Genomic DNA, 22,951 nt, shown 5'->3' on the forward strand with positions numbered 1-22,951 from the left:
TTGACTTCTGTTCCCACGTCCCCATCCCTAACAACGGTATTAGACCACCCGCCTCAAAAGAGCTGAAGAAGAAATGGAATCATTCATGCAAAAAATTGGAACCTTGTCTGGTACATGGCAAACATTCATTAAGTGTCAGATGAGTGAATACTGTAAGTTTTTTGCACCAGCTCTATATATACAAGTGGAAATAATATGTTCATCGACTAAAACGCAACACCTTCTAACTTTATTACTTTACAGGTCTTTGCCCAAACTGATTCTACCTTTTCCATAAGAACAAAATCTCAGGGGCGCCTGGGTGGCTCAGTCGGCTAAGCGTCCGACTTTGGCTCAGGTCACGATTTCGCGGTCCGTGAGTTCGAGCCCCACGTCGGGCTCTGGGCTGATGGCTCAGAGCCTGGAGCCTGCTTCCGATTCTGTGTCTCCCTCTCTCTCTGCCCCTCCCCCGTTCATGCTCTGTCTCTGTCTCAAAAATAAATAAAAAAACATTAAAAAAAAAAAAAAAGAACAAAATCTCATTCAGTTTGTTTTCTATTTTATGAAACTGAGTCCTCTGGCAGCTATCCAACACTATCACTTTAGTCACTGAAAAGCACAAACAGATCACTGGCTCTAACGAAGTGCAGCCTTGAGCCTGTGCTCAGTGTCTCTCTCTGTCCACTTTTGAAGACCGGTGGTCAGAGAAGTTCATTGTCAAAGCCATGGTTCTACTCCTCTCTAGGTCAAGTCATGACATGTTTTCAAAGGGTATGGGGATTTTTAGGTGCAAGAAGAATGTAATGAAATCCATGTAGTTAAAGTACTCCGTAGCATAAAGAGACCAGAAATGTCCTGGTAAATCTCAGAGCTTCATCTGATTCCTCTAAAAGCAGCTGCTGTTCTGAAAAGCCTGATCCTCAGAGCCCAAGAGGGTGTCCAGTCTGGGGGAGACCCAACCACAACTGGGAATCGGGGCAACATCTTTACAGGCACGGATGTGAGGGCATGGGATAACAGAATGTTCAGAATCCTCTACACAAAGTGCTGACAGTTCTGTTTTTTATATTAAATTCTCTGATGTTCCCAAATGGAAATAAAATTAATTACATGTCTCCTCTGCACTCAACTATGCCCAAATCAAAAAGACACTACTCTGTTCCCTAAATATGAGTCTGTACTTAGGTCAAAACTTTCCATCCACCATAAATGCTTCATTCCCCTCTAGCAGTTATAAATTATTTCAAAATTATCAATTTCCTGTTGGAACAAGTTAGGGAAAAACTATTAATGGAACCAAAAAAAAAAAAAAAAAAAAAGAATGAAAGCGAGACGAGAAATAGGTTGAAAAAAAGTAGAGAATTAACTGTGAGCTTAGGCTGGGTGGCCCACCCGAGTGAACCGGAGGGGCACTGAACTCCCAAGACTTCCCGTCTTGGGAAGGGAGGAGTGTCAACACACGAAGGCCAGACACACACGCACAGTGCACTGGTGTCGGGGTCCCTGCCAAGAGATGCTACAGTCGGCCAAGGAGATTAAAAACAATGTCAGACACTGTACGTAAGCCCTGTGAGCTCAGGAAAGGTACCTGATTGCCAGAGCCAACTGGAAGGTAGAAATCTGAGGAGAGCTGCCATGTGTGGGTCCGCGTGAAACTGGACAAAGGCAGGGGTGTCATAGGGAAGAGGGCAAGGGAGGGGGCAGGCCACTGAGCACTAAAGGACCTAAAGGTGCCTTTAGGACGTGTCGGTTACGTGTTTGTTTTTTTTAAAAGGCAATATACTTTTGGGAAATGAAGGATGTTTTGAACATCCTTCAGTGATTTTTCTCTAGATTTTCTGGCTCACAAGGAACTTTAATACAAAATGCACATCTGAAGCTATAACAGTTACCAGGAATTGACTTACATAGAGTCCAAAAGACATAGGAAAATGGTCTGGGGCACCGTGTGTACAGAATCCCAGACTTGGAGCACTTCGAAGACAGAGACCTGCAGGTAGCCCCAGCTTCTGACCCAGCACCCCGAGACAGATAAGCTAAACGATGCTTGTGGCCAGGAGAGGAAGGCAGGCAGATTCTGGACCTCCCTCAGGTGAAATGGAATCAATGCAAGTTCTAGATCTGAAGAGCACACACGCCAGGGTCTCTAACGTCATAACCTAATTTGTCTGAAGTGTTCTCCCTGCATTCACGTAGCATTTATGTCACAAAGACCCTCCAGGGACTTTACAGGATTCTGAAGGCGACCCTGCAACGTCATTCCCATTTTACCAGGGAGAAAGGGGAGGTGACAGAGACTGGCTCCCTCTCCGCAGGTCAAGTAGCCTGTTGTAGCAGTACCTACTCTTAAATTTCATCCCGGAAGCTCTACACCAGCCCTCCTGTGGAGGCGCCTGCCCCACTCCCACCATGAGGCCAACCTCCTCTAAGCACGGTCTCAGTATTCCCAAATTTCCCTCATATGTGCAAGAAATAAAAATAAGATACAGGGAGAAAAAAAGTTTCAGAACGTGAGAAAAAAAACCTCAGGATTTTGTTTTACACAGCATCCTGGTAAAATTAAAAGAAGAGGAAAAAAAAAAAAAAGCCATACCTGCTTTATCTCCCCAACATGGGTGTGAACTTTTTGTTTCTCTTCATATAAACACCTCAGGAAAGAAATAATCAATTCATTCTCTCGCTGCTCATTCCTTGGTCGCAATTTCTTTAAAAAAAAAAAAAACAATATATCACATTTATTTTTAACTGTTAACAAAACTGCTAAACCACGCCTTTGAAAATACAAACAGCTTCCTCCCATCCATCAATGGGTGCTTTTACCCAATCATCTCACCAGGGGGCACCAATGATCCTATCTAGACAGGGAGACACTTCCTAAAAAGAACAATGGAGCCAGTGAGCCCGATTCACTTTTGACCTCTGATGTCCTCATACGGAAAATAAATATTTCACTTCGGATAGAGGCACAGTGGAAATATTTAAGAAATAAATAGTCTTGAAAACAAGAAAAGAGTAAAAACTGTGTAAACATCCAGAGGTCGGAGCCGTAAGGGCTACATGTTCATAAACTTTCATGGTTAGGGAACTGGAAAGGAAAACAGCAACTGTATCCAGGGTCATGGTTCCATATGCATCAAATGTGATGTTCACCGTGAAGCACTTCTTGCAAGCCCAACAAGGCGTGAACTTGCACACATTATTTTATGGCATGGATTTCTTTTCCCCCTTTCTTTTTTAAGAACGTTCTCCCTACACCTTTAATTCTTCGTATAGGTAGTAGCAAAGCAGACCGGACTAGAAATCAGGATATGCAGGTTCTAGGTACTGCCTATAAGTGTGACCACAGGCAAGTGATTAGCTTCCTCATCTGTTCAAATGAAGATTATGCACAAAATAAACTCCAAGGTCCCAAATTCTCTGGATCTGAAATATCTGTGTTCAGTTTTTACAGACCGTCTAATTTAGTGTATTTGTTTCTCTGAATATGAAGAAAAACCTGACTTATTCTGAAGACACACAAAGCGTCCAGTCTATAAACCTTGAAAATATGTATTTTTCATAACGACGATTATCCATTTTCCTGCTCCTCCTCTCTCCCCCCATCCCAAACTTCTAGCCTGCCCTTCAAAACAAAGTTGGGGTGTAATACATGAATCAAACATACAAGCATCCAGTCTGGGTCAGCTACACTCTTGGCAAACTCCTCCCCAAGTTAACCGAGAAACAATGATTTTACCCTTTGTGCCATAGCTTTTAGAAGCAAAGGTAACACTAACCCAGACCTTCTGGTACTCCCTCTCTTAAGAAAAAGATCATTTAAAATGATAAGTTGTTCCTGTAACTCAAGGAAAAGATAGCAAATGATTAGAAGGGGTTGTTTTCACTGAGGACTCCCTGTTCTTTCAAATTTCAGATTTAAGGATTAAATATCTTGGAAGCTAGAACAGATGCTCTCAATCTCAATTCCAAGTCATGAACCTTCATGTTATGAAGTTGTACATGTTTTACGAAACAACTGGATTTTTTCCAAAGAAAGTTCCATCAGATCTTCACCAAAGGAAAGGCACGGTCAAGCACCACAATCCCAACTTTATACCCCAAGAAGATGACCCGTGGTCCATAAGCCCAGGACGCAAGAGGAACTCATTGATTGCCAGTGGGAAGGCAAAATGATACTGCCACTCTGCGAACCAGTTCGACAGCTTCTCATAAAAAACTAAGTATGTTCTTACCATGCAATCCAGCAAATCACACTGCTTAGTATTTACCCAAACGAGATGAAAATTTATGCCCACACTAAAACCTGCACACCAATGTTTATAGCAGCTTTATTTATTACTGCCGAAACTTACAAGCAACCCAGATGTCCTTCAACAGTGAATAAACAAAGTGTGATACATCCATAAAATGGAACACTATTCAGCACTAAAATAAAAAGAGCTACGGAGCCATGAAAAAACACGGAGGAACTTTAAATGCATGTTGTTACATGAAAGCCAATCTCCAGCACACCGTATGACTACAACTAGATGACATTCTGGGTAAGGCAAAACCATGGAGGCAGCCAAAGATCAGTGGAAGCCTGGGGACCGGAGGAGGGGGAGGAATGAACTGATGGAGCAGAGGATTTTTAGGGTGGTGAAAAACAATTCTGTATAACCCTATAATGATGGATACATGCTGTTATACGTTTGTTAGAACGCACAGAACGTAACAACACTAAAAGTTAACCGTCATGTCAACTAAGGACTTCAGTTAATAATAATGTATCCATATGGACTAATCAGTAGTAACAAATGTACCACACTAGGACAAAATATTAGCAACAGGGAAAACTGGCCTGGGGGTAGGGCTGGGGTGTGAGGGGTCATATGGGAACTCGATATTTTCTACCCACTTCTTCTATAAAACTAAAACTGCTGCAACAAAACAATAATAATAATAATAATAATAATAATAATAAAGCCTTATTTTTTTTAGAAGAAGTCCACGAAAGAGGAGCAGACAGGAATTATGAGAAGCCTCTGAACACACAGCCAAGAAGTGGAACCATTTCTTCTTCCATATCTTTGGTTAAATATTTGAAGGTGTTCTCAACAAGAAAAAGTGTATTTTTCTTAGAGAAATTCTGTGCAATAGCTTATATCAAAAGTATCAATAAAGGCTTAAAAATGAGTAAGAAGGAAACTTTTTTCCCTCAAAATACACAAGAATTTGTTCAAAGGGACAGAACATGAGACAGCTGAGCACAATGTACAAACACAGTCACTGCCCATTAAAAACTGAAAGCAAGGGCCGGAGACTGCGTCCCGGGGCTCGTTAACCACCACAGAGGGAAGCCACTGTTCACGATGCCCTACAAGGTTAAGAAATAAGTCCTTCCTTAAAATAATTGAAACATGATTATGGGCTACTCTTCTATTGAGTGAAAGTGATTAGCAAAGTGCCTGCTCCTTAATACCTCTCATGTGACTTCACCACCCTCCACCGTGGCAAATCATTACTTTCCACAGGTGATTTAATTTTACCAAACTTCATTAGTCAGAGAGATAAGCCTGAGGAAAATGATGGGGAATTGAGCCGGATGACATCACTTTGCAGTCAAAAATTAACTTAGTTTTGACAAAACCAATCTGCAGTGTCAGAAGTGAGGACAGTAGGTACCCGGGGACAATACTCAGGGGGGATTCTGAGGGGCTGGAAACGCTCTATGTCTTCATCCTGGTGCCGGCTGCACAGGTGTATTCATCGTAGCACAATTCACTGAAGTACACACACCACCGATTTGTGTTTTTCTACAGTTATATTTCATTAAATACAAACCAACTGACTGTCAAAAATAACCAAGCCAATTCTGCTACATGCTTCTTGACCTTATTTCTATGAGAGGGCCTATGAACTGGTGGTAAAAGTCACTGAATTTCCAACACTCACTAATGAACACCACGATGCTGAGAAAGTCTGTGGTCTTCTGAGGGTACTCCTTAAAATGATGCTCACTTGGGACACTACATTCTGACATCTTTTCAAAAAGTTATAATCAAATCTTAAATGAAATCATTTTAAAGCCGTGGAAAATCCAAAGAAGTTGATATTCTTTACAAAGTAGAGAAAAAGTTCTTCCATTCCTCTTTAAAACTTGTGAAAAATCATGTTCTTTAATCCATTACTGACATCTCTGAGTAGGAACCTACTCGACTTACCTACTCAGCATTAACTCAGCCACTCCCTGAAATACACTCACTCAGATGAGAAGACTTGGGCTTCTGAAGCACTTCCCTTCCTTGCCTTATTTCCTTGCCCTACTTCGGCTTGAAAGCCCTCCGGGGGACCGCCTGATCCGGCTCACTCAGCCAGCAGCAGGGCAGCATGGGAAGACGGCAAGACCCCGTGGGCCCCCTGCTCAGGAAGATATGCGGGAAAATTATACGACCTGTTTCATGAGCTCATAAATTAAAAAGTGGCTCTCCGTGTCATGAGTCTTCTCACAAAGGGTTAACGGGCCAGCACACTCAGGGGGCACAAAGCTCTCTCAGCGTGCTCGCGGTCAGCTCCCTGCAGTAGCGACCATCTCCTGCATCACGGCCATTACTGACGGCTTGCTCTTCATGTCCTGTGTGCTCTGCATTTCTTTCTTTGCATTAAGCATTTATTTACAAAAACACTGATTATGTATGCTTTAACAACTACATAATCATGTGCCACTAATTTCAATTGTAATTCCATTTGTCTTAGGAAAATTTGCCCTTGGAGAGTTCTTCAGAAACAAAATTACCCTCCAGGAAAGACGGTACAAAGGAACGTATTAACCACTCTGTTTACAAAAGGGATCCTGACATTGAAAAGCCACCTTTTTTGTTATGATCGTTCTGAAATGTACGATTTTCAAACACATTAGCCGGCACTGCTACCTAAAAAGAAATCAATGACTTGGTTTATAAAATGTCATTTCAGAATCAAGAATGGTCATTGGAAATAATTCAATGAAACCTTCAGGCTGTTAGAGGAAGACATCCATGTCAAATTTGTATCATTCAAGGAAAAGCCACACTTACGACGATGGAGGACATAGTAAGAGCTGCCTTTTCACAACAGTGACCTTCCTTTGGTCTTTAAGCTAATCAACTTACAGAGCCTTCTAGAACAACACCTGGGGACCCCAAGATATTAACTACAGGCATTTTTAAAAATAAATAAACCTTGTCTCCACTCGTCTCTAAAATCTCTTTTCCGTATGTACTGGGTGTCTAAAAACTGACATGGGCCAAAGAGAATCTCAGAATCACATCCATTAGGAATTTCTCATTGCTCGACAATATTTTATTACCTATGCTGGTTAATCGCACTGTTTTTGGTCAGATGAATCAGCATAGGTAATAAAGTGCTACATGGTGCTGTCTAAATAACAAATAAAACTCACACTGGGGGAGGAATGTGCATCTTCTAAGCTTGCTGCAAAGACATTCCCTGAAGTGGCTTTGATAGCACCAGACCAGCAAGCAGATAGACCAACACCAGAGGAAAAGGCCCGGCCTCCACTGTAAATGCATTAACAATCGGAAGCAAACTGTCCATTATGAATTCCAAGTAAAAATCACACTAAGTTTTTCTGAGTACTGTGTACTCAGAACTCTAAAGATCCTTTACGTAAAAACAAGGGGGCACCTGGGTGGCTTAGTCAGTAAAGAGTCAGACTTCAGCTCAGGTCATGATTTCACGGTTCAGAAGTTCAAGCCCCACGTCAGGCTCTGCACTGACATAGCAGATCCTCTGTCCCTCTCCCCCTCCCCCACCCCCCGTTCAGTTTCTCTCTCATAAAAAAAAGAACATTTAAAAAAAAAATGTCATGTCTCAAGTCGATTCAAAAGAAAACAAAATTTAAAGGCAAGTGGAAATTGTGAAAATTACATTCTAAGCTATTTATGAAAGTAAAAAACCTTCCCGTGCTTTCCTTCTACAAACATGTGCCAATCCTACCATGGGAGAACAAGGGTGATGAAGAGAATTCTAATGGGATTAAAGAGAAAAAGACAGGTCTTCTAACTCTTCACGCTAACAGAAAACAGATCATGGGCCTGGTGGGTGGAGTCCTGCAGCCAGTGTGGAGACAGACAGAACCTGGAACCCAGAGCTACGGGCCTTCTGGATTGGCTTACTGACTGCAAGGTCCTTTCACTCTGCTCCCCACACAAAAATATTTATCCTTTGTTCTGATGTGCCTTCCTCCCTACAAAAGTGCCAGGAAACCATAGAAAATGCCCCTCAGCTAAAGCAGACAGGAAATTTTTGATGAGCTCATTAAAGATTCAGAACGAACACACTACGGGCATGCCAGCACACACAGCACGGTTTCCCGGAGAGACGCCGCATCTACGCGCAAGGACAAGAGCGAGTTTCCAGGTTTAACAGAAAACTGACGAGCTGGCTTTTTTTGCATTTTTTTTTTTTTTTACAGTTAGGTTTGATATATAGCTCTAAGTAGATAACATCATCTAAATTTGTGTCCAACACTGAGTAAGAGGGAAGGAACGGTTAATGACCAAGTTCACGTACAAAATACTGTCTCTGCTGACTCCCACGCTTCGGGGCTGAAACCCCGAGCAGGAAGGGGCTGGCAGGAGTTTCTTGTAGAGCAGAGAAACTCTTGTAGAGCTTGGGGACCAGAGTCCAGGTCTTCTGTCCCCTGGGCTGAGGCTCTTTCCACTCTAGAATTTCCTTTCTTTATTCTAAAATGTTTTTAAGGGAGTACTCTTTCTGGGTTAGTTGCATTCACTGTGGAAACCAAGACCTGGTGTCAGTCTGCCATCTGACCTGCCCCCACCCCCCTCACCTACCTCCCACCCCATCCCCCACCTCTGAGTGGGGCTTAACTTCAAAGCAAGAGGAACTCAGGGCCACTTCCTCAGAGCTGTGACAGCTCTGGTTTGCGATTTTTCATAAGTAACATCTCTCAGGTAAGCTGCTTACCTTTTCCTTCAGTCTAGAAATGAAAAACTGGTACTTTACCTGAACCTCCTCAAAAATAGTTGCTTGCTCCTGATTAGTCAATGTCGTCAGATGCTTCTGGAGTTCTAGTTTGGTTTTGGAAGAATTCATTCCTATTAAGAAGAGATACAAGAAAACACTCTAAGTACAAGTTATAAGGCAGAGTAAAACTTCCATACTCGAGCTCTTTATGTTCTGAGCCACCTACTTCAAGCTTTTGACATTTTACAGACATTCTACTTGGTAACAATGTTAATGACGCCGATGGGGACAACGGACATTTTTTAGCTGAGCCCTTATGTGCCAGGCACTGTCATAAACATTAGGCCCGTATTATATAACACTGGAACAATCCATGAAGAGGATTCAGTTATCCCCATTGCACAGTTAAGAAAACCGAGACCCAGAGGCTTATGTGATTTCCCAAGACCACCACGTTGGATTCTACCTCGCATCTGTGTGGTTCCAAATTACTTTTTTCTCCACCAGACCATGTTAACACACCTCACACAATCAGAACCTTGTCCTCAGAAAATAAATTCTTGTGAGTAATTATACATAAACCCTGATGATTCTTCTCAACGGAAAACTATGGCTCCGTGTGAAACATTTTCCTCTTCCTTGGTAGACTCCTTCCCAATAAAATGGATTATTCATGTGGCTAACAACTTTCATTTTATCACCACTGCCTTAGTAACAGTCGTAAGACCATCAGATGACCATCACAGAGGATTAGGAGGAAAAGTGACAAAGTCACAATTTTAGTGCCAGTGAGAATGTGATACTTCACAAAGTGCTTTCTCCACACATACATGGCTTAGATCCTATTTTGCCTTTTCTTGGTGCCGGAGATCAATGTCACACATGCTGAGAAGATCTGGAAACAAAGGCTGACCTAACCACCGTGGGAGAACTGCCGCCCCGTTACTTTGATTCCAAGGGCAGCCCTCGCCTCACCCACCTGCTGCAACTCCCTCCCCTCCTCCTGAGGCTGGGCACCCGGCAGGTGCCCGGCCAAGGCCACTCACTCCGGAGAACACTGTGAATGCATCTACACAGCTAAGGATGGCTGGGAGAGGACACCTCTGAAACGTCAGAAATCAAGCCTCTGTTTTAAGAGGCATCTGCTGAGGTCTAGAGGAGCAAGGCAATTGTCAAAAGTCAGGAGGCCAATTAGTAGCTGCCCTCCCTCCCCCCGGCCCCCCCACTGCAGCTGGACGCAGAGCCCCTCTCCTCCCCCTCCCCCCCCCCCCCCCGCTGACAGCTCTGGTGGAAGCTGTTCCTCAAACTGCAGGGGCCCTCTCAGCTTCCAGGATGTCCTTCCTCCCAGCAACACCACCCCCCCTTTTTCTGCCAAGAAAATACTCTAAAAATAAAAGCCAAGGTTTCCTAAGTGATTGCCACGCCACTACGCTCAACATTACGTGTATCACCTTCCTCAAAATACTCCCTGAAGTGGGTACCATGTTTAGTAATCCCAATGCATAAATGAAGAAACTGAGGCACAGGAAAGTCCAGTATTTTGCCTGGGCCATTGGCTAGGTCGGGGACAGAGTCAGACTCTGAACCGTGTTTTTTGCCTCCACGAGCAACTCTTCAAACTCTCCACTGCCTCCCTTTGCCCAAAGAGTCAAGTCACTTGACACACAAGTAGGTTCGATACCAAAGTGAATTCAGAGGAAGGTGAGAGTATAGAAAAGACAGATGGGTTTCGTCAGGGCACAATTCAGGTGTTCTTTCGGCAAGCTGAGAACACAGAGATGCTTTTACTGTGCTGTAACTACTTAAATGTTGAATCAAAACGGTATTTAAACTTAGGAGTAAAATAAGCAGTCATCACTAACCAAAAGCCCTCCCTGCAGGCCTTGGACACAATGTAAGCATCCTATTTTGGAAAAACGTGGATTGTCCGATGAGACACTCACACACAGAGGGAGCCCCTGGGCTCCACGAAGAATTCAACTAATTATATGAGAGACTAAGTCCACACTTATAACAACTGGGCAGCAACACAGACTATTCACATTCAGCAGGTATGAAGAGATGCCTTAACAAGTTTTATCCTTGCATCCAGGATGCCTCAGTACATGCCCCACATCAAACCAGAGGTGAGGTTTCTCACGCACGCAGGCCCCGGTGCCTGGCTGTCTACCCCATATTCACAGCACACTTTCCACAGGGCTTCTCAACACCTTGCGCTGCCCCGGGTGGTTCCAGCAGCACGAACGTGGCACCCTCGACACGATGCTACAAGGCTTTACTGGGTTAAACGGACACGAGGAACAACACAGAAACAGGGAACCAGAGTCCAGGGCATTCGAAAGCTACGATCCCCCCGGCCTGGTTGTTAGTGAGGCCACTTTCACACTGCTGACGCAGAAAAGGCTCTTATTAAGGGAGGTCTGATGAATGACTTTGCTTTGCCAGAGGCAAATCTGGACAGCAAAGGAAAACCTCAGTTCAACCTTTTTTCCTTTTCGGTGAACACACAATTCAGTCTAGCAATTCCCAAAACGCTCCGCTCAACTTTAAAATGCACAAAATGCTAGATCCGCACCACTAGGACTCGTGTGGAGTTCCAACCCAGACCCGCTTACACGACGTGAGCGGCGTGCCCGCCGTGGTTGGTGTGCACAGCGTACGTATTCTTGCCGAAATCCCGGGGCACAGACTGACGATTTCAACCGATCAAGAAAGCAGCCTTTTAAGTCCTTCTTCTTGTGGCCACGTCACTGGTCCGTGAAGAGTGCTCGGCAAGAGCCTGACTTCCTATGAGAACTACTCTTACGGGAACCTACAAGGAGCTTTAATAAACCGCTTCATTCTACTTATTAGGAACACAATATAGCAAAAAGCACAGGCTTCCAAGTGTTCCTAAAAGCATCTCCCGCCTAAGGATGCCTGTAACGCTGTGTCATCTATACTTAAGAAATGCTTCCCATCAGGGTACGCACTACACAGCCTCCCAGCCTTCTACCTGTGCTACTGAGATGTTTTTGCATGAGCAGAGCTCTCTGCTTTGCTTGGATTTTATCAGGTAAAAAAGACGAATTAAATAATAATTCCAACACCACAGCAGCAAAATCCCTACCTTGACGAAACTTTTCAGCTCTCACTTTCTGAAAGCTAGGCCAGACCACAGAAAGATTTATCAGGTGTAACTCTGGAATCCTTCCAGCTCCTGCAGATCTCGGTCTGCTTTATCTTCAGGGCCAGAGTCCTTGTTGGCTTCTTAATAAGCTCTCAAGGGACATTTCTGTCATCGTTTACGTTATCTTGACAACCACTAAGGGAAGGGTTAGGGATCCTTTCAGATGAGATCTCTAGGTAAAGCACAACTTTTCTCATTTCCAGCTCTATTTTGCATAATGTCAGGAAACAGTAGCAACTAGGAAAGCACAGTTGAAAATATTAATCATTTTGATTTATTTTAAAGAGCACTACAATGTCTGTAAACGAATCTTGGAAACTTAAGATGATAACTGTCAATCCATCTCACTTAAAAAGGGAAGTCAAATACCACTTCACACCCACTGGATGGTTATCCTAAAGAAAGTAACACACGGGGCACCTGGGTGGCGCAGTCGGTTAAGCGTCCGACTTCAGCCAGGTCACGATCTCGCGGTCCGTGAGTTCGAGCCCCGCGTCAGGCTCTGGGCTGATGGCTCGGAGCCTGGAGCCTGTTTCCGATTCTGTGTCTCCCTCTCTCTCTGCCCCTCCCCTGTTCATGCTCTGTCTCTCTCTGTCCCAAAAATAAAATAAAAAACGTTGGAAAAAAAAAATTAAAAAAAAAAAAAAAAAAAAAAAAAAGAAAGTAACACACGTGGGCAAGGATGTGGAGAAGCTGGAACCCTGTGCACTACTAATGGGAGTGCACGACGGTGCAGCCACTGTGGAAAATATAACGGCGGTTCCTCAAAAAATTAAATGTGTAATTACCATATGATCCAGCAATTCCACATGTGGGTATATTCCCAAAAGAATTGAAAGCAGGAACATGAACAGATACTTGCACACCAACTTGAGAGCAACATCACTCACAACAGCCAAAAGGTGAAAACAACTCAAACGTCTATGGACAGACGAATAGATAAATGTGGTATAAACACAAAATGTATTACTAGTCAGCCTTAAAATGCTATAAAATCCTGACATACGCTACAACGTGAATAAACCTAGGAGACGTTATGCTAAATAAGCCAGTGGCAAAAGGAAGCATGAGTCCACTCAGATGATGCACTAGGGCCATCACATTCACAGAGATAGAAGTAGAGTGGTGGTGGCCAGGGACCAGGGGAGGGGGAGAGGGAGTTACACTTCAGTTGACTCTCCACTTGGAAAGATGACAAAGCTCCAGAGACAGAAGTCGGCAATGACCACATAACAACGTGAATCTACTCAATGCCACTGAACTGTACACTTTAAAAAGGCTAAAATGGTCAGTTTTAGATCACATGTACTTTCACCACAATTATGCAAAAAGGGAAATGAAATCTAAATAGCAATTGTGTTCTTCTCTACACAAGTAACGCTTATTAGGAGTATTCTAGGGGCGCCTGGATGGCTCAGTCGGTTGAGTGTCTGATGCTTGATTTCGGCTCAGGTCATGATCCCAGCATTGTGGGATCAAGCCCCGCATCAGGCTCCGCGCTGAGTGTGGAGCCTGCTTGGGATTCTCTCTCTCTCCCCTCCACCCCTTTTCCCCGGATCATGCTCTCTCTCAAAAATAAAAATAAAACAAAGAAGTATTCTAGAGACATAGGAAATTATCACATCTGTTTTGATGCTTACAAAAACATAGGCCGTTTAAATCCTGTGACTCCCCTCAGAATCGCACACAAAGTTTTAGAAATCCTCCTATAAATGGAAAAAAATGCAAAAGCAAGGAGAGAGGGGAAATGAACCACTTCAATGGCAGGTTCCCTCAGAGGATCATCATCAGAGGCTTACCTTGTTCTCTGCCCCTCGCCTCCCCCTCACCGCAGGCCCAGAAATGGAGCATCTCTCTTCCCACCTGAGGAAGATTCCCTCTCTCGTTCAGGAAGGGTCTCATCTGTTCCACTCTGACCCACCTGGCCCTTGTGGCTCTGGATGTGCTGAAACCTCCCCAGCTGCACAAAGCTGGGTCAGCTGGCTCTCCGCGCCCACCCCCCCCCCACCCCCGCCCCCGCCCCCGCCCAGCCTTCTCCTGAGGTGCAGCTGAGGGGCAGGTAACAGGGAGGGCTTTCCCTCGCAGGAGGACTCCCGGACTCACACACTAGTTTACCCTTACACTTCACTCATTCTTGATTTACTTCCCCCTAAAATGTGCATACGACCAATCCCCTTTCCTCCCACAATGCGCTAAAGATCAAACTGGTAACAGTGCAAGTTACAGCACCTCGCACAGTGCCTGGCACACCTTAAATGCTCAACAAATATCAGCTGCAAATGGTAACATTTACCACAGTTTCTCCTGACACCAAATTTCTAGAAACTATCGTCCTATCATCCACACTCAGTCCTTTTTACTCTTTCCCTTCAGCTCAACTGCAACCCTCCTTCTGCCCCCTTCACTCCATGAAAACTGTTCTGGCAGAGGTTACTGATGACCTTGTAATTGAAACACTCGGTGGAAATTCTTCAGCTCATATCTTAACTAGATCTCTTCATAGCAGCCAATAGGGCTGATCACGCACAACCTTGATAAATGCCATGCAGCCGGTATGCAGCTTCTGGCTCTCTACTCAGAGCCCCTTAGAGGGGCGATGGTAGACTGGGGAGTGGATGTTTATCTTCAAATCCTGAGCACCTAGCACAGTACAGAAGACACCCTCAGCATACTGACAGTTCACCTGTAATCCCTGTAACTAACATGAGCCTAGGCAGAATCTTTCAAGGAATGCAGATTGCCTAAGGTTTTCCTGGGACCTTTAAGTCCCGAAATGTTAAGGCTTGAAGGGGGCCCCTACTCACCCTCTATCCGCTCACACAGCTTGTGCAGGCCCTGCAAGGGGCAGCCCTCACACAGCTGGGCAGGTGTTTTAGCCGTCTGCTGCACCGCAGCCACAGTGAAAGCCTGCTTCAGGGTCATCATAATCTCATCAACCTGATCAGAGAGAAGATAGCAAAAAGCCCATTTAAGATGAGTGGAGCTGGGGCCCCTGGGTGGCACAGTCGGTTGAGCGTCAGACCTTGGCTCAGGTCATGATCTCACAGTTTGTGGGTTCGAGCCCCACGTCAGGCTCTGCACTGACAGCCTGGAGCCTGCTTCAGATTTTGTCTCTCCCTCTGCCCCTCCCCTGTTCACGCTCTCTCTCAAAAATAAACAACAACAACAAAAAGATGAGTGGGGCTGCGGGGTGCCTGTGTGGCTCAGTTGGTTAAGCCTCCGACTTGGCTCAGGGCATGATCTCATAGTTTGTGATTTGGAGCGTCACGTCAGGTTCTGTGACGACATTGCAGAGCCTGCTTGGGATTCTCTCTTTCTCTGCTCCTCCTCCGCAGGGAGGGAGGGATAGATGGATGGATGGAAGGATGAATGAATGAATAAATAAAGACATAACTTAAAAAATAAATAAATAAACTCAAAATAAATAAATAACTTTAAAAAAAAGATGAGTGGGCTGAGATTTCAGGACTCTGCAAAGACTGGGTATTTGAAGATTTGGGGGGGGACCACTAATCACTGACAAACATAGTCATTATCGTAATATCTGCTAGGATTATAGTCTTAAAAACACTACCTAGATGTTCAAAACGCTTAAATGAGCTAAGGTAAAAACTAAAACCACAAATTAAATACTGACAAAAAAGCCAACTCCTCTGGACCAAAAATCCAAAATGACATTTTTTAACGCTGGGCCAGAGGGCAAAGTGAGCAGATTCCACAAAAACAATGAAAATTGAAGACACATGCCCAAATAAGTCTTGTATGTATACTAGCTAATTGTTGAATAGTCATGATGAATAACTGAAGCCAAATGATGACACACTGATGAAGCTATATGGTTTGCTAAGGGAAGAAAAAATCAGTGAGGTTGAAATTCCACATGAATAAGGTTTCCAGGGGAGAACTCTCAGTCGCACTTACCAGAGCCTCATTTGTGCACTGAAACACGTAACAGACGAAATGAAAGCCTCCGCCCCCTGAAGCCTCCCGGCAGATAAACCCGAAATGGTCCACGTGTCTAATACCCTGTTGAAGGCAGGGAAAAGAGGAAGGAACATTGAGCTGTATCCACAAGACGCACAACTGTCAGAGGGCAACTTAAGACTGACACAGCACAGTCTGACTGACCGGAGCACTATAAAATTAGTTTCTCAGATTTTTTGAAGCACAGTTGATACCAAACGTTACATTAGTGTCAGGTGTACGATGCAGTAATTGGATCAGTCTGCATGTTATGCTATGCTCACCACCAGTGTAGCTACCATCTGTCACCATCCAGTGCGATTAGGATACCCCTGACTACACTCCCTTAGCTGTACCTTCCACGCCTGGGACTTATGCATTCCACAACCGAAAGCCTGTATCCCCGACTCCTCTCCCCTCTGGCAATCATCAGTTTGTTCTCTGCATATTTGGGTCTAGTTCTGCTTTTTGTTTACTCATTTGTTTTTTAGATTCCACATATAAGTCAAGTCATGTGGTATTTGTTTTTCTTGCACTTATTTCCCTCAGCATAATACCCTCTAGGTCCATCCATGTTGTCACAAATGGCAAGAGCTCCATCCTTTTCATTGCTGTGTAATATTCCAGTGTGTGTGTGTGTGTGTGTGTGTGTGTGTGTGTGTGTGTGTACATCTTCTTTATCCATTCATTTATGCACACTTGGATTGCTTCCATATCTTAGCTACTATATAAATAAAGCTGCAATAAAAATAGGAATACACCTATCTTTTTGAATTAGTGTTTTTGTTTCTTTGGATAAATACCCAGTAGTGGAATTACTGGATCACATGGTAGTTCTATTTTTAATGTTTTGAGGAACCTCCATACTGTTTTCCACCATGGCTGCACCAATTTACATTCCCACCAGCAGGGTACCAAGGGTTTCTTTTTCTCCACATCCTTGCCAACACTTGTTTCTTGTCTTTTTTATTTTAGCCATTCTAACAGGTGTAAGGGGATAACTCACTGAGATTCTGATGTGCATTTCCCTGATGACTGTGATACTGAGCATCTTTTCATGTGCCTGTTGGATCTCTGTATATCTTCTTTGGGAAAATGTCTATTCAGCTCCTCTGCCTGTTTTTCAATTAGATTATTTGTTTTTCTGGTGTTGAGTTGTGTTAAGTATTTTACCTATTTTGCATATTAACTCTTCACGGGATATATCATTTGCAAATATCGTCTCTCATTCAGTAAGCTGCTTTTTTCATTTTGGTGTTGGTCTCCCTCTCTATGTAAAAGCTTTTTATTTTGGTTTAATGCCAAAAGTTTATTTTTGCTTTTGTTTCTCTTGCTGGAGGAGATACCTGGAGAATTCTGCAATAGCCAATGTCAAAGAAATTACTGCCTATGTTTTCTTCTAGGAGTTTCATGGCTTCATGCCTCACATTTAGGGCCTTTGTTCCATTTTGAGTTTATTTTTGTGTATCGTATAAGCAAGTGGTCCAGTGTCCTTCTCTTGCATGTAGCTGTCCAGTTCTCCCAGGGCCACTGTTGAGCAGATGGCCTTTTCCCCACTGTATACTCTTGCCTCCTTTGTCACAGACTAATTGACCATATGATTATGGGTTTATTTCTGGGCTTTCTATTCTATTTCACTGATCCATGGGTCCATTTTTGTGCCAGGACCATACTGTTTTGATTACTACAAGTCTGTAGTCTATCTTAATATCTGGAATTGTGATACCTCCAGCTTTGTTGTTCTCAAGATTGCCTTGGCTATTTGGGGCCTTTTGTGGTTCCAGACGATTTTCTCAGATATTTTAAATATCTAAAAACATCTCTCAAATATGAAGATTAACAGTGTTCTCCTAAAATGTTATTCTGATTACCCCTATAATACAAGAACAACTGAAAACCAGAGTTTTTAATGTTCATTTTAGTACTAAAAGGAAGTGCAGAAAAGTGGACACAGAAAGAGAACTTTTCTTAGGTATTAAAGAAAAACTACTTCAAAAATCCAAAGTAGATAAGAGATTAATGAAGAAACACAACTACATGAGCACATGCACACATGCAAACACAGTCACAGAGGTTAAAAAAAAAGTTTTAAAACACATTTGTACTCCTAAAACACAAGTACTTCACTGGTATTAAGAATGAGTCACAAAGCGTACACACAGAGAGTAGAGAGGCTTTTAAATGTAAGATATTAAGGTCAGGGTTGTACACTATTGTTTCTCAAGAGCTCTTCTGAATAAATATGTAAACTTGTTTTGAAAGTATCAGCTAAGAGGCACCTTGATACAGATAAGACCTAGAGCATAATTATTAATACGTGAGTATCTTCAGAAAGCACCAGCATGCAGAGATACAAGCGCTATGAACTTGAAGTTCGGGTCGTCATGTAAACTTGTAAGCTGCACCCTTTAGGAAATAATAAAACTGTCATACGAAAAAGCAAACCTTAAACATTAGCAAACCTTAAACATTAACATTTCAATAGAAATAGCAGCAAATTGAGATTAAATTCTGTGGATAATCTCAGGCTGAACATTTTCCAATAAATGGGCAATCACTGACGTATCTCAATCAATGCTCCCCAACAGCAAGGTAAACACATGCCAGGCATTAATTCTCTGGGGAAGAGGATTTGGAAAAATTTATTTTGCAAATGGTTCCCTATCCAACTACAAAAGGAACATTCTTTATTTTCACATTTTGGGAAAAGGGTTCGAAAGAGAAATTTTTTTTATGTAGATCATGTTATAAATCAGCAATGAGATTTTTGTTACATCTAGTTATGAGAAAATGGAAGTGAGGAAATGAGAAGCCGGACTTTTTAAAAAAATAGCCAAACAATGACTTTAAATGACCTCGTATTTGTTAGGAAGATCCTGAGTACAACTGACATAGCTTATTATAACTGATTCTCCAGAATCTCTCTATGAAACACGCCTAGGGAGACTATCAAGAAAGAATCAAGTAGGCATTGTATTCTGAGGAAAACATCCTTAAAGATAATCACTAATTCAAAGAAGAAGAAATAATGACTGGCACCCAAAAGAAGTGAAGAATTTTTATACAGTAGAAATGAGCACCTATTTAAAAACATTTACATGTATATATATGAATACATATAGTAAAACACGCACACACACATCTGGAAATTGTGACTATAGAATGTTACCACCAATAATTGAATAAAGAAAAGTAGATGTATTCTCTCCAGATTACCGTTGCTGACAGCAAACTTAACTTCAAAATTATATGTAAATTTTGCCTTAATACACCAAATTGAAGAAGAAATGCAAGATCACAAATCAAGTACACCCAGAAAGTGTACATCTTGCAAACTTTTAGCACTTCTGTTGAATGACAGATAATAAAAGAATTCATTAAAAATTCAAACGCAAATGAACCAACAACCCATCTCCATTTACCTGAGAGCAAAAGGATATTTCCTTAAAGTTTTTCTCCAATGCTATTTTTTTGGTGTCAGGACTGATGAGGTAAACTTCAGACTGGCCAATCTTAAAAGACAAAAAAAAAGAAACCAGTTTTTCATGAAAATTGAACTCAAATTTATCATACAAACATTCTCGTGTTGTGACCTATGGAAATGCAGAAGAAGAGGGGCAAGCTCTTCTAAGGTTCAAGTTCACTGCAAGTTCAAGTTGCAAGTTCACTGCAGAGGATGAACAGCTCCCGGGGCTCCGGTTTACCCTGGGGATTTCAGGCAGCACCTCACGTGTGTGAGTACATCCACCTGTGTAAGGCAGCGGTCTTCTTTTTTTTAATGTTTATTTATCTTTGAGAGAAACAGAGAGAGAGAGAGAGAGAGGCAGAGCATGAGTGGGGGAGGGGCAGAGAGAGAGGGAGACACAGAATCGGAAGCAGGCTCCAGGCTCTGAACTGTCGGCACAGAGCCCGATGCGGGGCTCGAACTCACAAACCGTGAGATCGTGACCTGAGCCAAAGTCGGATGCTTAGCTGACTGAGCCACCCAGGCGCCCTAAAGCAGTCTTCTTTGAGATGAAAGAACCAAATATCCAAAAGTTAGCAACCAAACCTCAGATGCCACATCTCCCCTTTGTAAGAAGTGAGGTGTCTATAAAAGCGAATCTTCCAGAAAGGGTTCTCTTTTGAAACTTCCAAAACACTTTCTAATGACATTTTTTTTTTTTAACTGCAAAGTCTTTTAGAATTACTGTTAAAATAAGCTACCATGGTTGAGTACATACTATTTGTTAGGCGTTCAAATACCACTTACTTGACTTTTTAAAGTTAGAGCATTAGGGCCTCCTGGGTGGCTCAGTTGGTTAAGCATCTGACTTAGTCTCAGGTCAGGATTAGGATCCTCAGGTTAGGATTCTCTCTCTCCCTGTCTCCCTCTGCCCCTCCATAGTTCACTCACGCACACGCTCGCTCTCTCTCTCTCTCTCTCAAAATAAATAAATAAACTTAAACAAATTAAAAAAAATAAAGTTAGAGTATTAGCATATGTTAACACTGCCTTACAGCTTTGGGTCAGCACAATAAACGCCATTATAGCAGAGGACTGTGTTGCCACAACCCATCCCTGCCTCAAGGACCTTCTCATTTGCTGCTCCCTGAATTCATGATACTCCTACTAGAAGAGTATCTAGTTGGCCACACTGAACCTCTGCTCAGTGGAAAATCACTTCCTCCAAGCAGCCTTCCTGGAATCCTCAGATATTCTCACAGCATCCTCTACTTCCTTCTCCTTTGTGGCATTTATCACAACTGTAATGAGGCCATTACTTGTACAATCGGTTGTCAGTCCCCCTTACTGGAATCTAACTTCCGTGTGGGCAGAGACCATGCCTGCCCTATTCACTGCTGTGACTTCTAGCATTCTGAAAGGGACCCTACACACAGCAGTCACACACTAAGTACTTGAAAATACATGCGCTGAGTAGCTTTCACAATGACACCACTATCTTTTTAAATACAGATCACAGACTAAGATGCAAAAGCCTGAATACCAACAGAGCTCTTTTCAGTACACTGGTTAACAATGAAAACAGCCCTATTTACCCACTGACACATCGTCTTCATCTTAAACCTGCTTACATCCAACAACCCATTAGCCTAAGTGGCAGCCTCCTTACCTGTCGGCCATCTCACTGCGCTGAGTTAGGCACAAAAACATTACACTTACGGTAATTTTGCTCTCACTAGAATATCAGTCGTGACATTCTAGAAGGGGGCTGAGAACAATCAGTTCCCTGTACCATCAGAGGCCAGCTCCCTGATGGGACAGCCCCGAGTCCCGTCAGCTCAGACCCAGAGACTCCCAAGGAGGGCAAGCCCATACAGAAGAGCCCAGAGCAGCACGGAACCCAGGAATCCCAAGCCGAGGACAGCTTCCCTATCCATTTCCTTTTCTGGTACTTGTCTATTAGTTTACCAAACCTCTTCTAGAAAACAAGGGAGTAAGCAGTTGGCTAAACTATTATTTCAGTTTGGGTATAAATTTTAAATATCATGTTCTCCCCAAACCAATTACTCTGATTAACAAAGGATAAATATTTTATAATTTAACAGAAACAGTAAAGAGGGAGTAATTTCCAATTAAAAGATTTTGTTGAAATATATTTCTTGAAATTAATGTAGATTTTTAAAAAATTCTTTTGGAGTCTCTTACATGTGTCACCTGTTCCTTCCATTGAAAAGGTACCCTTCAACCAAGAGGGTGGGGAGTGGGTAGAGATAAGAACATACCAGTCGGTTAAGCGTTTGACTTTGGCTCAGGTCATGATCTCATGGTTCATGAGTTCAAGCCCTACACTGGGCTCTGTGCTGGTGGTGCAGAGCCTGCTTAGGATTCTCTCTCTCTCCCGGTCTCTCTCTCTCTCTCTCTCTCTCTGCTCTTTCCCCACTGTGCTCTCTGTCTCAAATAAACTTAAAACAAAAAAATGATTGATTCTCTTTAGGTTTCCAACTATAATTTTATATGTATCTTTTTTAATGTTTGTTTTGAGAGAGAGAGAGAGAGCACAGAGGAGGGGCAGAGAGAGAGGGAGACATAGAATCCGAAGCAGGCTCTGAGCCGTCAGCACAGTGCCGGACATGGGGCTCGAACTCACAAAATGTGAGATCATGACCTGAGCCAAAGTGAGATGCTCAACCAACTGAGCCACCCAGGCGCCCCTCCAACGATGATTTTAAAGGTCTAAAACTAAAGGATTTTATCCTGAGAAAAGGATTATTTGCTCTAAAATTAGATTCACACATAAATCCAAAAGCAATTTACTAAGAATCCATTCTCCATAAAGATTTCTTTTGAACGTGTATCTCACACTGGGGATGAGCCCGGGGCTTGATGATATTTTACCGTGAAGAGCATAGTTCGATTTTCCTCAATATCTGTCGGCTGCACAATATTGTGCCCGCTAATTAGGTGGTTCTCAATGTCGTTTTCCTCAAAGGACCTGAAGAGACTACTACTTCGAAGGCTTCCATCTTGAAATTCCTTCTTAAAGGCCAAAGAGCGCAGGCCGGGCTGGGAGAAGGATTTGCGCATGGGCCTCCCGCCCTGCTCCCCATTCCCCACCGGCTGGAGCACAGATCGGAACTTATCCGTGAAGGAAAGCCCTCCCACAGGATTTGGGGTTTCAGAATCCTGGGAGACCAAGTCAAATTCGGCTTTCCTGCTGCAGCTGACGTGATTGAACTTCTCAATGCACTCGTCGATCAGGGCCGGAGGGGCCTTCTTGTGAGCCACTGTCACCCGGCCACAGAAGAGCACCTCAAACTTCTTGGCAAACGTCTCATCGAACTCAGACGGGCAATGCAGCTCCTCCTGGCGGGCAATCTTCCCGGCCTGTCGGATGGAGCTGATGATCTCAGGCACCTGCCAAGAAAGGA

General features: G+C 43.2%; 1 protein-coding gene across 5 annotated transcripts in view; it reads right to left on the reverse strand.

Annotated features, from left to right (window-relative positions):
• TBC1D1 (TBC1 domain family member 1) overlaps positions 1-22,951 on the reverse strand; it is a 224,955-nt gene that overhangs the window by 96,901 nt on the left and 105,103 nt on the right. For all 5 annotated transcript variants that reach the window (XM_019414376.2, XM_019414372.2, XM_019414365.2 and 2 more), the window contains 6 exons: positions 22,419-22,937; positions 19,501-19,590; positions 16,037-16,141; positions 14,920-15,052; positions 8,986-9,077; positions 2,573-2,683 (listed from right to left, as the gene is read on the reverse strand). In XM_019414376.2, the coding sequence (XP_019269921.2) occupies positions 2,573-2,683; positions 8,986-9,077; positions 14,920-15,052; positions 16,037-16,141; positions 19,501-19,590; positions 22,419-22,937 (1,050 nt within the window). The remainder of the gene's footprint in view (positions 1-2,572; positions 2,684-8,985; positions 9,078-14,919; positions 15,053-16,036; positions 16,142-19,500; positions 19,591-22,418; positions 22,938-22,951) is intronic.

The sequence above is a fragment of the Panthera pardus genome, unplaced genomic scaffold (genome assembly GCF_024362965.1).
Source record: "Panthera pardus isolate Hobbes unplaced genomic scaffold, ASM2436296v1 HiC_scaffold_13, whole genome shotgun sequence".
Taxonomy (NCBI): domain Eukaryota; kingdom Metazoa; phylum Chordata; class Mammalia; order Carnivora; family Felidae; genus Panthera; species Panthera pardus.